A 17,770-nucleotide genomic window follows, 5' to 3' on the forward strand; every position below is an offset into this window, starting at 1 on the left:
CAGTTTTCTAAAAAACCAACACCAGGCAACATCAACACACCAGATGAAGCCAGTTAAATTTGTGTTCACCCCCCAAATTTAAAACATGGTGAAAAGTTTAGGAAGTGGAACTCTGATGTTAGGGAGGGGATTGGGTGGGTGAGAACCTGGGAGCCACCATTCAGAAGTATGGCCAGTGGATGCTGTCACACACAGAGATTTCTTTCCCTGCTTGCCTTTAAAGGAAGAGGGAGAATTCCCTGGAAGTCCGGTGGATAAGACTCTGTGCATCCACTGCAGGAGACGTGGGTTTGATTCCTGGTCGGGGAACAAAAATCCCCCAAGTATGGCAGGACTGGGGGCAGGGTGAGCTCCAGGGCAGTAGGCTTGGTCCCGTGGGAGGAGGCAGCCACAGCGGCTGTCAGCTCACGTGAGCCTCGTGAGCAGACATTCCACCATGTCTCTTATGATTGTGGGTTGTGGATGTCACTATGGGTGGTTAACTGCTTAGGCTGTAGGTGCAAAGCAAGGAAGAGAGACTCTTCATTCTTTGCTTTTAAAAGACTCAAACCGAGTTCTCAAAGAACTCTCTAATACCTAAATGTTCCTGAGACTGTTACTCGCAGATAGGCATAAATGTGCTATTAAGTGGAAGGGAAAAAAAATGGGGCCCTCCTGAGAATTTATTGTACTGCCTTTGATGTCACTAATTAACTCACTCTGTGTAAGCAGTGACTAGTAACTAATAGCAGGCTAATAGAAGAAGCTTCATGACATTTTAGAATTCTTAAAGCTAGGAAAGGTCTTCTTGAGCTCATGGAAAATTAGGAAGATCTCCGATTTACAGGACGGTTTGCTGGGCCCTCAGGGGCCTGTTTTGTTGTTTGTTGTTGTTGTTGTTTTCCTCTTCCCAGGTACAGGTGGGGCTTGGCTACTGCTTTGTCTAAAACTTTGAAAGCTGGTTAGTAAAGTTGGGTTTGTGCTGGGCCAAGTCATAGTGTTAACACCCAGAAGCATCCTTCCCGAGGTGGGCAGGGGTGTGGACCTCTGATTGGTGTGGGTTCAGAGAGAGGCGAGGCAAGAGGATGTAAACCCTATAGGGCATGCCTGGTGAGGCCTCAGACATGAAGCTTGTGTGATCGACCCCTGATTTTCCAGATGGCAAGGAGCCCCTAATTTTTGAAAAGGCAAGAGGCTGCTTGCTGCAGACCCTGGGAGCTCCCTGCTCCCGGAACTCACGGCAGTGTCAGGTTTTGCCCTTCAGTTTATCTAAATTCTTGTCTTACTCTCTCTCCACTCTTTCTATCCCAGGAGCCCCTTTTAAAGCTGTGTGAAGCTCTGTAAGCTGAGTAGTAGGGAGTGAGGCCAGAAATTGCCTTGGGTTTAGTCCTGTTCTTGGGAGCAAATAGTTTCTGGTGAAGGGCTGGTGGGATACTGGTGGGTCAGTCTGGACTATGTTTTGTTCTTTGGCAAAAAGAACTCTAGAAATGTGAAAAAAAAAAAAGATTGTGGTACTCCTACTGCTGGGATGGAGGGCATTTTCTACTTCTCTGCTTTCCCCTTGCGATCTCCTCATTGATGGAAGAAGTCAGAGAGAGCTACCCGTTAATTCTTGAGCCCATGATCTTTGAGAAAGGATTGCCACTTGAATTTCTCCAAAGCTTCAAATCCCCCAGCCGCCCTCTCGCGTAGCAGGCCCTGCAGTCGGTTTAAAGGTTGCAGACAAAGCAGAGAGCGCTCTCCGATCCATCTGGGCCACTCCCTCTGTCATCAGTCATTGTCAATGGGAGATGTATGTGTAGCCGCACAAGGGCGATGTCTGACCCCAAGGGCATTGGAAATGTTCTTAGAGAAGGCATTGTTTGCTCCTCCCTTTGGAAGCCAGACTCTAAGATTCCAGGGAGCAGCTTCTGGCTTAGGCATCTCTGCAGTCAGGATGGAAAGGGTCAAGATTCTGCTTCTAAAAACTACAGACACTACCCCCCCCCACCCCACGCCCGCCGCCTCCCCGCCACTTTCTGGCATAATTCTACAAACCTTGTGAATGTACTTAGCCTCTTCTCTTTCGTTTCTGATCTCTCTTTGGGCAAAGTCTTAGAGAAAATTCTGAAACAAGGAGGCGAGGCGTTGGGTTCCATTGGTTTTTTTATTCAAAGAACATCAGAAAGTAAATAACCACAGAAATAAAAGCTGACAAGATGCAACCAATGCATAATAAGATAACATGAAATAATGCTCTTTCCAAACACAGCCAAGCAATTTCCTGGGGGAAAAGCAGAAAATGATGTTCTGTTTCTTCCTTAGAAGAGAGGAAGGTGGGGCTCCAGGCTTGTGGGAGCACACTAAAACCTGCAGTAACACACAGATGCCATTGGTCGAGCCTCAGCGTGCGACAGTATGTATGTGTGTGAGTGAGTGTGTGTGTGTGAGTGAGTGTGTGTGTGTTTGTGCGCGCGCACACAGCCTGTGTAAGGCATGCGCCTGTCCTCATACCTGTGGGGATAAGATGCTCCAGGGTACTAAGACCCTGAAGTTGGATGTCCCACCATGGATTTGTCCCTGGGGCCCTCTGGGTTTTTCCCAGAAGTGGTTGTTTGTTGACAAAAACTTATTTGGAGAGTATCAAGAATTTGAAAATGTCAGATCATCAAAATGTAATTACTCTCCTCCCTTCCTTTAACTGATGGTTGTGGGGGTGGAGGCTGAGACTGCACACAAGCCACAGGTATCATTCGCCAAACCTGCCTGGGAGCAGACCTCTTCTCATGTTAACAGGACTTGGTGGCCTATCAAAGGTGTGATTAGGGTCTATAAGGGACATGGTTGCATAGTTTTGATCAGGAAACTGGCCCTAATGCCTTGTCCTGCTGTAACATCGGGTTCTGGTGAGGAGCAAGTGAGAAGATACAAATGATAAAGCGATCTGTGGCAGAAACGGATTATTTCTTAAGAAAGGGGATTGACGTTTGCCGGTGAGGGGTCAGGAATAGCCCTCCGCGTGTTGATTGATTGAGGCTCACACCTATGTTTTGATCCATTTGTAGATGACTTGATGATATCATTCAGTTTGGAAATGATGAGGTTTCACAAACTCAGACCTTATTAAACACGGAAATATTATTTTCTTGTTTGAATCCTATTCTGTTTGAAATCTGAGTATCCACTCTTTTTTTTTTCCTCCTCAACATTTTGTGGCCTCCGCCCCTCCTCCCAGCCTCCCTGCCTTTTGGGCTCACCGAAATTTGAGTGCCACTTTTCTGGGAAAGCCTGATATTCTGACTTCAGTTTTGTAATTTAATGATGGAGAGTTTCCTTAGTAAACCAAATTTAGAGTCCTAGAATGCTTATCTTATATCCAGACCTTGAACATAAAAGGCATTTTATACCCGCAATTGTTCATTTAATGAGCAATTGCAGAGTGCAGGCCGGTTAAGGGATTGAGCTATATGCACTATTATTGCAAGAAGTATTCCGAAATACCAGAAATAGGACGTAAGCTCTGATCAGGGAGACTGCGAGCACAATTACCTTCTTTTCAAATCCTTCTGTGACACTGCGGGAGGAAAAAGGACTTTGAAACTTGAAAGGAAAGAGCTTGCTTTCAACCTCAAAAGCTAGGAGGAAAGGGCTCTGAAATTTGCTCTGAATTCCCAATTCACCATTAGCCTGTTTCTTCCTTTAGCCTCAAGGCATTCTCCGCTTTTTGAAAAGATGTTAAGAAATTCAGTCACAATAGAGAGCCTAGTTCTGAACGTGTTTCACTCGGTCCATTGAGGTCTGGGCTCCAGCCTTTGTGTGGAGTGAATTGAGCTGAGCGGCTAGCTGGTTGCAGAGAGGTGAATGAACAGTCGCTGTGCAGTGGCAAATTCTGGCAAAGAAAGAAGCGCCCCCTCTTCCTTTATTTTCCAATATGCATTCCTGTACAACCCCGCTAGTGGCCATATGTGGCGTCGAGCCTGTTCTTAAGTCAATACGGGGTCCTTGGTTTATTGCAACTCTTGTTAAGTTTGTCTTGTAATTGAAGCTGCTGTTGACCTTGCTTGGGGACCGTTTGTAAAACCGTTTATTTAGCATAAACTGAAATAATAAACCCTCCTTCTCTGGGGCTGATTGTGATAGGGTGACATTAGTTTGATTTAATGATTAGCCAGCCTGACCCTTCTGCTGGAGAGAGTGCCTTGAATAGAGAGAGTTCACTCGGAAGCACTCAGAAAGAATACTAATGAGCTTGTTAAATTTAGCATGGCTCCAACCACTTTTAATTCCTCTAATGGGAGCAAGCACTGCCTGGGAGAGGGAGAGGGCCAGGGTGCAGGGAGGCAGGGAGACACCGAGAATATTCCTAGCAGGTCTGCACTGCTAGAGAAAGCCCAGCAGAAAGAGAAGTTTGCAGAAAGTAGCTAGCCAGAGCCTGGGACTGAGTTGTAAGTATCCGTCTGTTCGCTTTCACTCTGTGTCTTCTGTGTCTTGGGGGGAAGAGAGGCGTGATTCTTTTAAAACGGGATTGCAGGGGACGGCTTAAAATCCACGTTCATTTCAAAGAGGTGAGCACTTGTACCACGAGATCCTCACCCGCTGATTTGGTCAGGGGGACAGGATGTGTTCCTGGTTGGTGATGGGGTGCAGGGTTTTACCTTTCCATGGGAACAGTCATCTGAAACTTTTCTGTCCAGTCCAATGCAAAAGAGCACTTGTGTCCTGGGTCTCCAGGAGAAGAAGTCAATCAAGAGTTTGGGAACAAATGCACAGGTGTGTGTGTGTGTGTGTATGTGTTGAGTCCTGCTTCTCACCACATGATGACTTCCTGGAAACCTTCCCTGTAAATGATCTAAGCAATGCTGGTGATGAATCCGCTCTTGAGTTGTGAGAGTTTATGGCACTAAGCACATCTGATGCAGTATGGGTTGCCTTTGGATGAGTTTGGAAAAACCTGAGACAGCTTCTGAAATGCAATGTGGGGGCAGCCCTCCCTGCAGTGGGTGGGAATTCCCTGATTTCCACTGGAGCACAGATCTGCAGAAGGCAGGGGATCCAAAGTGGGATCCTGATGACAGTTTTGAAAACAGTTTTTCTCTTGAATTTTTTTAGAGACTTGCATGTCTCAGTCTGACCCTCCGAGCCTGCAGCTGCTGAACCAAGAGAGGCACGGTTTGGCTGTTCAAGTCCACTGGCAGATGCTTCTGGAGGACTGGGCTGTTTGCTTACATTTTTGCAGCTGACTTCTGCTTGTTGCCATGGTGGACAGTATGTTTCTGTCAATAATTTGGCCTGGCGTAGCTTGTCTGCGCTGACTCTCCAACTTTATTGAACAACTCAGCTCGACTGAGCAAGATTAGACAGCTCTCGTCTTCTTGGCTTGCTAGAGTGGTTGCTAAATTTATAAGAGCAGGCAGGAATATGGCTTGGAAAGTTTCCCTTTCACTGTAGAGAGCACGCCTTCAAGCCTCATAGCTGTTTGTATTCTGGGGGTGTGTACTGTCAAGGTTTCATCCTGAATGCCCCTCAGAATCAACTCAGTATAGGAGATAAACTTCAGGAAATAATCACCTGCTGGAATTTTATGGAGAGGGAGAGTAGGTGAAAATGTGGGAGTCCTGACTCATATAAGAGTAAGTCTGATGAAAGTTTCCACGTGAAAAAAATTCTGGCCTGCGTTTTACTAAGAGAATTAGTTCATTTTTTTCAGTATTAAGTGTTTGAACTTTGCTGATTTCTTGTTCTAATTTGATATTCACACATATTGTGTTAACTCTTATGAAGAAATTAATTTTTAGCTAAAAAGACCCACCCGTTTCCACTTACCCGCCTCCCCCTAACTGCTTCTTTCTCCCACGAGGTGGGGGAGAAGGTGGGAGGGCTGGGATTAGTCCATGCCCATTATTCAGTTATTCGTGAAGTTGGATTCAAATGCTTGTCCGTAAAGACATAGTGTCTAAGAAACTCACTCTATTGTAGGGATGCAGTTTTAAGAGAAGAAAAGTTAATTTCTTCTAGGAAGATTAAGTCAAGGGAATCCTGTTTTAAACCTGGAACAGATTAGTAGGACTTGGTTATTCATCTTTCCCAGAGAATGCTAATTGCATGTCACAGTCCCTCTTGGTATGAGCTGTCTGGCTTTCCAAATGCAGGTCCATTCTACAGAATTTACACCTTAGTGCGAAGTTGATACTGGAAGTTGTGCAGGCACACCTTAGTGGAAAATATGACGTAGGCCATGGTGGGAATTTTTATAAACCGACTATGAGTTTTGAGTGTTTTTGACATCCTGCCGTCTTTACATCACTGAAAACCTTCATTCTGCAGCTTGCAACTTTACTGCTAATGAAGTCTGAGTGTGGATTAGGGCCTAAAAGTATTAGAAAGGGAAATTAAAATGTCGGATTTTTTGTTGTTGTTGTTTTTGTAGTTTGTTTTTAAACTAGCGAAAGCATGGTTGGAATTGCTTTTGGAAAGATCAGTGTGTGAAAATGTGACCATTTTCTTTTTTAGTAGTTACTTGATAGATTAAACTCATAATTTATCCCATCATTACAAGATTTGAGGGTGGGGATCTGCACAAAATAGTGCTAAAATAATGTTTCACAGTTACCCAGCAGTAGTCAGCAAAATCACTGTAAAGTCCAGAACATACCTCATTGCCTATTTGGTTTTGAAAGTCATTTGCTAGGCTAAAAAAAAAAAAAAGAAAAGAAACATACACTGCTTATTTCTTCAGGTCCCAAACATAGGCAGGAAAATGAGAATTGCTACTGGCTTTAGGTAGTTCAAAGTATTAGTCATAATAAAAGAGTTGTTGTTACTTGAGTTTGTATTTTCACACTAGCTCATGTTCATAGTTATTTTTCTAAATTTGTCAAAAGAGCTATGAAATTGCTAAAGCATACTTTTTTTGTTTGTTTGTTTGTTTTTTAAGAGATGTTTAAGAGAGTAGGTCTTTAAGAGAGTATGTCTACTCAGCTAGACATACCTCTGTTGTTTTTTTGGATATTTTGAAGAGAAGTTTGTGTGTGAAGATTAGATGAGTTCAAGATCTGTTCAACTAAATAGTACAACGGTATTATTGTTTATATCCACTTATGGTTTTTTTGTTTTTGTTTTGTTTTTAGGATCAGGAATGAGAAATAGCTTTCAAATGAGGTGTCTAAGCAGTGTCCTAACAGCTTTGTTTGTTTCCATCAGCACTTATCTGCCAGAGCACAGTCTGTGGATTAAACACAGAGCTTGTGTGGGCATAATTGAGAGTGCGCGTATGATTCTTACAGATGAATCGGTCCACTTGTTGTGGGTTCTGAAAGCCCATTTGGTTTGATTTTATGCCACGGGTCTTTGATCTTCTGTTATCGGAAAGGCCATCCAATCACAGTTGCAGAGAACTATAGTGGACCAATGCAAAGTTCTTACAGATGAAAGGGAACAGAAGTATGAGGGAGCTTGAATTTCATCAAGCCGTTTCTTACATGTTTGAAACCATGTCTGGAGCCCACCAGAGTGTGGATGTAGATCAGTGTAACTGACGCCCTCCACACCAACGTTCTATCCCCATTTTCCTCTTAGCTCTCAGCTCCATTCTGTGGGCCGAAGCAGGAAGTGTCCTGTAAGGGGCACTGTAGGTTTTCATGATTGCCATCTTTATCCCTTGGAACCAGTGGGTTTTCGGTCCCATGTCTGGCACTGTTTCATCTCTCAGTGGATCATACACCTGACTTAATAAAATCACAAGGATAAGTTTTGCTTTCTAACAGATTCTTCCTCTGAGGAACAGGGGTCCCTTGCCTCCTGGATCACTGGAGGCCTGGCTTCTTCAGGCCAGGAGAAGCTGGCAATCCATAGCCTTAGTCTGGCAAAATCTCCAGCTCCTCAGGCCCTGCAGGGATACTGGCAGGTCCCTGATGGGAAACCTCACTGGCAGATTCGGCTGGAAGCCGGGAATGAGAATTTGCTGACATCTCAATCTAATAGACTCATTTCCTGCTCCCCTTCCTCCTTCAATTTGTATCTTGGACCCTCATTCATAAACAATTTTGGCTTGAGACCCTCCAGTCATGGCTAGCTTTCACAGTTGCCAAGAATGAGAAATAGGCTTCTTTTGGAGGCGGGGAGATGGATGGACAGGGAGCCCCAACTGATGATGGTTTTTGAATGTCTCCTCAAAGTGCTCACAGAGTTTTCATTTCCCTTCTGTCTTCAGAGGATGAAAGTCCTGGACAGACCTATCACAGAGAGAGAAGAAACGCAGTCACTATGCAGCCACAGATTGCCCCGGGGCTCAGCAAGATCAGCGAGGAGCCTTCAACATCCAGCGACGAGAGGGCCTCGCTGATCAAGAAGGAGATCCATGGGTCCTTGCCCCACCTGGCCGAGCCCTCTGTCCCCTACCGCGGGGCTGTGTTTGCTATGGACCCCAGGAATGGCTACATGGAGCCTCACTATCGTAAGTCGCCCCCAATCTGTGGCACTTGCTGCAGGAGCCACGGCAGGCTGTGTGTGTGTGCATGTGCGCTTAAAGAGCTACTTGTCTTGTACTATTTTATGCAAATGTTTAATTTACTGTCTACTTTACTTCTTAACTTCTCCCACATCCTGTTCCTTCTTTTTAGGGAAACCATTTCTTTCCATCTCTAAGCAACTTGGACCTCGGGGGCTGGGGGGCGGCTGTCAGGAAGGTGTCCGTCTGTGGCTAATCCACACAGACCTTTCCTGGGAACTGAAACCAGGTTTTCTCCACCCAAGTAGACCCTGCTGGAGTAAAATCGGTCGAGGAGGGGGAGTTATTAAAGTGGGAGGCATTAGCAGATGTCTTTAATGGCAGATATTCCCCTTGTTAAAAAAAAAAAATATATATATATATATATATTTGCTTTATTGTTGAGGAACAAACAAACCTCTTTTAACCAACCAGGGCCAAATTCCTTCCTGTGGAAGATTTTTCTGTGTATTCCACTTTCTTCTGGAATTCGCAGACTGGAGACCTCGTAAGCTCCTCTTCTCACACTCAGAAAGTTTAAGAAATGAACTAGGATGGTGAACACACCCACAGGATGGTTGCAGAATGCAAAAGAAACTATATAAGGGTTGAGCTTGTTTCCGGCCTGGTTCTAGTTAAAATACATAATTCGGTGGTGGAGTAATGAAGTTCATATTGAGATGCCCAAGCGTGCAGCTCTTGATTACAGATTTATCACCTTGCCAGGATACAGACCTGCTGTTTAACCTTCCCGGCTCCAATTCCAGATGATCCATCGTGTGCCACAGAGGGGGACTGGTTTGTGTTTTCCTTTTTCCACATCATTCAGAAATTTTAGTGTTTTAAGGCAAAAGGTCATTAGCCAGATGACTGATGAGTGAGGACAGCTGATTAGTGCATGTTTTTTGGTTCAAGAAAGTGCCCAGGATAAAAGCTAATTTCATCCCTTCATTAGTTGGCTTGAAGCAGAGGGGAATGTTCCCTCATCAGGGCGCAGATCAAAGTGCTTCACACAACCTTAAGTCTCAGCAACTGCTACCCCCTCCTCCCCAACCATATTATATTGTTGGTAAAGATGGAAGATACATTACTTTTTTTCAGTGGAGGGAGAATTTTTTTTTAAGTGGTCAGAGGCATAGAGGAAAAGGTTCAATGGCTTCTTGTTAGTTTTTCAAAAAGCCTGCAACTTTTCTGTTTAAAAAGTGCTTCTCAGCCCTGTGGCTACAGTTGTTAACTTCTACAGTTACAGAAATTAGGATGTATAGTGTGTGTGCGACTATAGATGTATAATCTTTCCTCGTTAGAGGTTTATTTCATTTTATTTTTCCTTTATTTTTGGAATGAGAGTTTACAATAGTTGTCAGTAGGGTTTTTCTCCAAGCCCATGTCTGAGTTTTTTACAATGTATTTTTGTGGATGGGTCTCTATTAGATCTCATCCATGCAGAAAATATGAGGGACTCTACATGCTCCTTACCTATATTAATATTCCCCGAGAGTATGCTTACTTATGAAAAAGGATGAAGTCTAGATTATCAGCCATACATGCCCTGCATTGTGTGTGCCCTTGGGTGGGAACACAAACTTGCCCTGTTTCATATTTATCTTTTGTTTTTCATTCCAGATGCCCACTAATTAATTAGTGAATAGTTAATTGCTCAGGACAGCTGAGCGAAGTAGGCAGATGACCGTTAACTTTCTCTGTGCTGTTCAGCGTGCAGCTTGCTCTCGGCCCATTTGTTCTAACGGTTTGCCCATTGAGTCCTCTCCTCATCCTTTGAGGGGCTGGGATCTCTGCACACCTGGGACCCTTGTCCCTGCTCGGTGGTCCTTGTGTGTGACCCCCTTCTCCAACCTCCAATGGGAGTATGAACTAGCACAGGGTGCTGGAAAACTCTTGATGGCTCTTGGAACCATTGCTTGTCGCTCTGTTGAAGAGACATCGAACCTATAGGTTGGTTGTGCTTCAGCTTTTCCCACGGTGTTGTTCAAGCCACTATAAAATCATTGGATAATTTACAAGTGAGGTAGGCTGTCTGTCACCAAATGGCAAATGTTTTTCTGCCCCACCATTCCAAGGTCGGAGAAGGCAATGGCACCCCACTCCAGTTCTCTTGCCTGGAAAATCCCATGGACGGAGGAGCCTGATAGGCTCCAGTCCATGGGGTCGCTAAGAGTCGGGCACGACTGAGCGACTTCACTTTCACTTTTCACTTTCATGCATTGGAGAAGGAAATGGCAGCCCACTCCAGTATTCTTGCCTGGAGAATCCCAGGGACGGGGGGAGCCTGGTGGGCTGCAGTGTATGGGGTCGCACAGAGTCGGACACGACTGAAGCGACTTAGCAGCAGCAGCAGCAGCATTCCAAGGTACTCACTCAGTTGGGCATGAATAAATGCTATTGTTACATCCATCATATGGACGTGGAGTCCTGGAGATTGGCTCAGCAACCGGGGCACTCATGTTCCAGCCTTGCCACATACTGACCTCGTGACTGTTGCCAAGTGGGCTTGTCCTCTAAGATCCCTCTGAGGATCCCTTCTCAGCTGTTGAATGGGAGTGTTACGAGACTGCCAGCCCCACAGCGTCCTTGTGACAATTAAGTGAGACAGTGCCAATAAAATACCAATATTTTGTACAACCTCTGACTAGTGTTGAATGCATCTGAATCATTAGGGATTCTCTCTATTCTCTGCCTCGTTTTCCTTCTCCTGCTTCTTCCTCTTCTTCCCGTTCCATCTTCGTCATCATGAGCAGCAGCAGCATCGTCCCCACCACCACCTGTATGTGAAAAGTTCACTCTCCAAACCAAGGTGTCTTGTCAGAATTGCAATTGTGTTTAGTTCAGTGTAGACTGGCCTTTCTCTGTCAGACCTGCCTTTCTGATTCCCCAAGATCAGTGTCTTCTCTAAACACAGATTAGAGATGGAGTGAATTGTAAAAAAAATCTTTTCTTAGGGAAAGAGTGTGGGGTTAGCATGGGGTGCTTCAGTCTTCTAATCAGAAGTCTTTCTCGCTGAATCTTAAAGGATGGACTGTCATTTTTTCCTATTTGAGGAGCATAGAACTTTTAAACCTTTTACATGAGTTGGAGTAGTTTTAACATTTAAAATTCCTACCAGAAAGTGTTTTATATAATAAATACAAGCTTAATGCCTGTGGAAAAGTCAAAGGTATATTATTTAGATGTTCATGGTAAATGATGGAAAGGTGTCCTAAACTAAGCTCCAATAAGTCAGTAGGACATGACTCTATTTTTTTAGAACCCAGTTGGATTACTTAATCTTCTACCAGTATAATGAGTGCTTTTTTAGGTACTTTGTAATAATACCTATCTGACATGGATTTAAATTATCCAGGTAAATGACAGATGGGAAGCTGAAATTGACACATCTTCCAAGAATCTTTTAGTGTGTGAGAAAAGTGCCCTTTTTTTCAAGTGAGATTTAAAAGTTTGGCCAAGTTTCTTTACCTTGTCTCCATCGGCAGCCTTGTCAAGCACACAAACTGATTGTGGACCTTCGGTAGCTAAAGGTTCAGAGACATCTTTTTAGGTCACTCCCTTTTCCCTTGAGTCATCTGCCAGCCCCACTAGACCCTTGGAGGGAAAGATTTCTCTAATCCAGTGTAGCTGGGCTTGTGAACTCTCACAGTAATTCCTGCGTTTCTCTGTGGTTGGAAAACGCAGACGTTCCAAGATGCCTAATTTGTGCTTCTATATATACTAACTTTGTATTTCTAACGTGTGGGCAGGCTTCCTGTAAGACCGGAAAAAGGAAAATCGTTTTTCCCCTCAGAAGGACATCTGTAAAATTTTTATTGCATAAGGCTCTGTTATACTTGGGTAGGCAATATCGCATCTTCACAAATTGCACTTAGGCGGGATTCAAAGTATTTTGGGTTTTGTGGGTTTGACTTTTAGAAAAAAGAAAAAGAGAAAACCCCAGGATAGCGGGCACTTCAAACATTTGCAACATGTGTTTGGAATAAAATCCTCACAGAGGGCACTGGGGGCTTTCTCTCGCCAAGGGTAGCTGTGAAAGCGGTGTATATCAAGGCAAAAAAGTAGATGTTCCAGCCGCGTGGCTCAGACTTGGGGTTGTGCTGACAGGCTGGCTGCTGTGGGATCACTCGTGCTTTATAATTGGGCAGGGCATGGGAGGGACCAGATTTGGGGAATCTGACCTGCATGTCCTGGAGTCAGGATGATGACCCGCATCTCCAGCCCAAAGATTTCTCAGCAAAGATTTTATTCTGCTCCTGCTTCATCTGCAGCCAGATATGCCAAACCACCATCACTCCCGGCTTTCACTTACCACCGTGCATTTCTTCTTTTATAAACTGACAAGGCAGGTGACATAATAGTTAAAGCATTCCTGTACCCTGGCCGACACTTAACTTTTATTCGCTTCCCTGTTACAGAAAACATGTGTTGCATTGTCTTCTGGACTGTGGAGTGCAGTTTTTTAACTATCCCTGCTGGGCTCTTGGTGGGGAGTTTCTTGGAATCACCATCATGTCATACAGGTCCCCCGCTGGTTTTGTTATGGTGGGGAGGGTTTAGAAAGATGCCCCCTTTTCTAAAATTTCAGGTCTCTTTTCCAGTTTTATAGTTGTGTGAAGACTGCTTTCTTTATGCCCCCAACTGCTCCCAAGCAGTTGTTCCTCCTGGAAACTATGATTCATTCCTCCATGTAAATGCTTTGATTGAAAACATACCGCTGGTATTCTTCCTTATGTTTCCCAGCTCAGATGACAGAACTATTAGTTGCTAATTAGCAAAAACCTGAGGAATTAGCTTAAAGAAAAGAAACTGAATTTTTAATTGGCTAGCATTTATCTTCTGCAGAAAGCTGATGTGCTGAGCCCACTTGCATTCTTGTGTGCTAAAAAAAAAAAAAAGAGGCACGGAAGATATTTTTTCTACCTGTCTGTCTTTATGTTAGGTGACTTTCCACACCCTTTAGAAATCCGTCTTCTAAGTGAGGAGAAGGGAAGAGGTGTATTTTACATATTTAATAGACGCACCTGCTCACATTTCTTTTACTCTCGGAGTGTCATCTGGAGGCTGTGAAAGACAAAGATGCCTACGAGGCACAAATGAACAGTTTGGTGTTGACCAAACTGCAGAGACAGTGACAGCTCCCCGGGTGCACAGTTCTCTCCTCATCCAGGCTGTCGTTTCCATCTTTGGAGAACAGTTGGGAAACCAATCATGAGTGCTGTGATTGTTCCTCCCTCCCTCCCTCCCCACCACAACCCCCCGAAAACTGGAGGGTTTCACCAGAAAGCCTGATGTTGGGTCCTAGTCTGGGGGCTTTGCTGCCTGTCTTGCATCTTGAGCTAGTCGACTTGAATCATGGGAGGACCTGGAGTGGGAAGATGCAGATAAGTCTAGGAAGCTTTGCAAAACTTATTTGTGAGCTTAAGAAAAGCTCCCTGCTTATTCCTGTCCTTCTCTTAGAAGTTCAGTGTAATGATCCAAGGTTTCTTTCAGCAGCTTGGAGGTAAATCACAAATAGTGATCCCATGTTCACAGACTTTTTTTTAAAATAGAGCTACACAGAAGGCAATGGCACCCCACTCCAGCACTCTTTCCTGGAAAATCCAATGGACGGAGGAGCCTGGTGGGCCAAAGTCTATGGGGTCGCTAAGAGTCACACCCGACTGAGTGACTTCTCTTTCACTTTTCACTTTCACGCATTGGAGAAGGAAATGGCAACCCACTCCAGTGTTCTTGCCTGGAGAATCCCAGGGACGGGGGAGCCTGGTGGGCTGCCGTCTATGGGGTTGCACAGAGTCGGACACGACTGAAGCGACTTAGCAGCAGCAGCAGCAGCACACTGCAAGCAACCCTGCAGAAAGTGGTGGAAATTTCGGAGTAATTTTTAGGAGGCTCCAGATTCTACTCCCCACTGAATCTTTGACATGACTGTGACTTTATACATGAGTCTTGGGAAACAGTGAGTGAGACTGGAAGTCGATGGGAAGAGAAGCTCTGTGACCTTTGGAGAAAGAGCTATTGATTTTATCCGTTGAATTTAGGGGACATACTTATTAGAGGGGACCAGGGAGAAGCTTGAAGTCCATTCCTCTAGGAGAGGAATGGAAAGGCAAGGCAAAGGGAGACCATGCTCTAGAGAGAACCAGTTGGCTTATTGTTTTGGCCTGGCCCTCTCTCTCTCTGTTGCCCTAACAGTGCCCCCTGCAGGCAAGTCTGGCTCCCTTGGCCCACTGCTCAGGCCGCCCTGCTCAGGCTGTTGTCCTCTCAGAATAATTCTTGCCCGTTCTTCTCATCTTCAAGTGCTATGCAGTCTTCAGTCTAATGATGCACTTCCTTTGAAAGACTTCCTTAAGTCCCATCTCACAAGGATCTTTTCCTACCCCTCACCCCTAGTCCATGTAAGACCCTGAAACGCATCACAGCTTGGGTTGCCCGTGTATGTTGGCCTCATCTGCTTTAGAATAAGGTGATGTCTGGGGTAGTGCTTTGTTCTTCTGTCCACCAGAGTTCCTAGGCAGGACCAAGAGGGCTTGTTAATGCAGAGAAGGAGTGAGTTGTTCATTGCTTGGCCTGTCAACATTGGAGATGAAGTTGATCCAGAGCTTGCTGGTCAGAGGTAGCTCCTCAGCAAACAGAAGAAATGGAAGCTTCTGCTTCCATTTTATAATTTACTCACTATAGTCAACCTCTGATTCAAACGTACTCCCCACCCCATCCTCTCTGAACATAGGCAAGGTTTAAAGTGTTTATGACACATTAATTCATTTATAAGTTGTTCATTTGCAAAACATCAAGAGTATTTGCTTCCACATACCTGCAGCACATTTAGAACTGCCAGGATGCTCAGACAACGTGCATTGTGGTTCTTTGGAGGAAATTGACACTTTACTCAGAGTTGGATGAGGACCAATTCATTTTAAACACCATGGGATTTGCATAGAAGATCTCCTGTGTATCCATCTAAAATCAAACAGGTAGGTATTCTTCCTGTGGTTAAGGTGAGCATGGCATTTGTTTTGCCCTTTAATAAATTTCAGTGATTTCTCTTATCTTCAGTAACCTCTAAGGCAATTCACGGTTTCAGTAACATCTTTCCAACTTACTAGTGTGGAAATATGTGTGTAATTCCTGGTAATGGGATCCTCCATCGACAAATTGATTGGGATCATGAATCCAGTTGTTTAAATATTCATGGAATTCTGTTCCTTTTCTAATTTGGTTACCCACCCAACACCCAGCACAAGTGGCAGTATTCTCAGTTGCGTATAGTTTCTTTTCCTCCTCCGTCGCTCCCTCCTTCCTTGAGAAAAAGCATGAGAAACACAGCAGCTCCTGCCATTTCATAGCCATCTGCTCACAGCTTCCTAGCCCATTTTCTAACAGCGGCAACATTATCCTTGGCCCCCTCCTCCTTTTTCTTGTATAATTAAAGAATGTTACCTTTGATGTCTCTTGAAAGCTGCATCTCCTGCTCTGCTTTAGCTTTCTTGATCTTGTACCTATAAATTTGTGCTGTATCTTCATCTCACTTAGTAAAAGGGCTGGATTTTTCTTTGTGCCTTGCACAGTTTGCTTTAATATGGGGTTGCCGATCTGGCATTTTATGGCTCTGTCCTTCTTATGTTCTGATAGAGTTTGGATTCTTGCGGAACTCTTTGAAAAGTATCCAACTTTCAATCCTTTGAGCTTTTACATGTGGGTCCATACTTTGGGTCTCTCCTAAAACGCATTGTTTTCATTTTCCTAATATCTTCCCTTCTTTGTGGGCTGGGGTGGGGGTGTCTCCTGGCTTTTTATCAGCCGAAGTTTTTCATGAGTTTCTTCCTGTTAGAACAACATGAAGAAAGTTCTGGACTCATTTAGCTGTTTGTGTTTTCAGTTCACCTGTCAGTCATTTGCTAGTTAATCATGCTTACCAAATGTCTCTTAAGTGCTAACCTGTGTTGGACAGAAAGAACAAGGTCATTGCTTACGTGGAGCTTTAGGCCAGTGGGACAATAAAACAAGTAGATAAGCCCTTGCTGAAAGTCGGTATAAAGGATGTATCATAAAAGATAGATACAGAGTCCCTGAAGAGTAGAAAACACACACATACCTCACCCAGACTTGATGAGTTGGGAAGGCTTCCTGGAGAAAGCTGTACCTGAATAAATATTTGTGGTAGAGGTAGAGAGACATTTGCGAAGGTATAAAGGCCAAAGGAAAAACTGACGCTCGTGAGGACCTGAGAACTAGGGGGCTGGGGAGTGGAGCTCACATCAGAGAGGGACAGGAGACAGGCTGTAGAGGTGCAAGCCTGCAGGCTTCCTAGAAGCTGATCTGCTCCTGCGTGAGTCCAGGGCAAGCCCTAAGACTTATTTCATGGTATTTGCATATTTAAACAGATCTTTGGGTAACTGTGTTTCCCATCACCAGCCCAGAATTTGTCCTGGATTTAATTCACTTCCTCCTTCTGATTTGCCCGTGTGCAGTTTCATCCTCAGACCCTCCTGACTTCTTTGGCTGACTCCTCGTCCTGTGGTCCTCAAGGACATGCTACTGCTTCCCCAGTGCCGTGTGTTAAATTTTCTTTCGAAGACAACAAAATGATATCTACTTGTTCTCCAGCTGCTGAGCTTTTCTGTATTAGATAACCCTCATAATCACGGCATCTTAGTCTCAAAGTACAAACCCCAAACACTGGGAAATAAGTGCAACTTCATTGCCAATGAATTAAGAATGCTCTGTATTAAGACATGTTTTAACTTCAGAATATAAGATCCACAATAAAAAATTTAAAAACCTGAAGTTTTACTTTATTGAAAAACTCAAATCCTCTGACATCAGTGGAGCCAGAGGTATTGTGCAAAGGGCCCACGGCAAGGTTGGGGAAAGGGCCCAGGAATAACAAAGTGAAATTCATCTGGGAAATCTAGTAGCTAATGCCACTGGGAGAAAATGAGAACAAAGACTTCCAGAAGTGGGATAAGCCCGCAATCCAGCCTGGACAGAGAGAGTCTTAAGGGAGATGGTGGGGGGTGAGGGGGAGGGTACTCATGAGTCCTCTCTGTGGGGGGCTGCAGAGCTAATCAGTGGGCATTGTGTAGGTCAGAGGAAGCTCACTCTAAGAAGCTGGGTGTTTACTCATCCACTGGAGGGACCCAAATCTGCATCCTGATTATGCTCCTGACTTGTGAGTGGGATCAAAGGGGAGCCTGTCTCCTGGTTTAGAGAGGAGCAGAGAAGTGTGCACGAAGCATCCTAGGACACAGACACCAACTCTTTTTTCTGTTGGCTTTTGTGAAATAAACCTGCATTTGAATTTGACGAGATTTCAGATTTCCT

The 17,770-nt window shown here is 44.5% G+C and overlaps 1 protein-coding gene across 7 annotated transcripts in view; it reads left to right on the forward strand.

Moving 5' to 3' along the window:
- Positions 1-17,770, forward strand: part of GLI3 (GLI family zinc finger 3) — a 318,757-nt gene that overhangs the window by 94,470 nt on the left and 206,517 nt on the right. For 6 of the 7 annotated variants that reach the window (XM_025291389.2, XM_025291388.2, XM_025291391.2 and 3 more), the window contains one exon: positions 8,168-8,410. In XM_025291389.2, coding sequence (XP_025147174.1) covers positions 8,168-8,410 — 243 coding nt within the window. Of the gene's footprint in view, positions 1-157; positions 4,404-8,167; positions 8,411-17,770 lie in introns of those variants that run through there. The other variant, XM_025291394.2, reaches the window with a different exon arrangement.

This window comes from Bubalus bubalis, chromosome 8 (genome assembly GCF_019923935.1).
Source record: "Bubalus bubalis isolate 160015118507 breed Murrah chromosome 8, NDDB_SH_1, whole genome shotgun sequence".
NCBI lineage: Eukaryota > Metazoa > Chordata > Mammalia > Artiodactyla > Bovidae > Bubalus > Bubalus bubalis.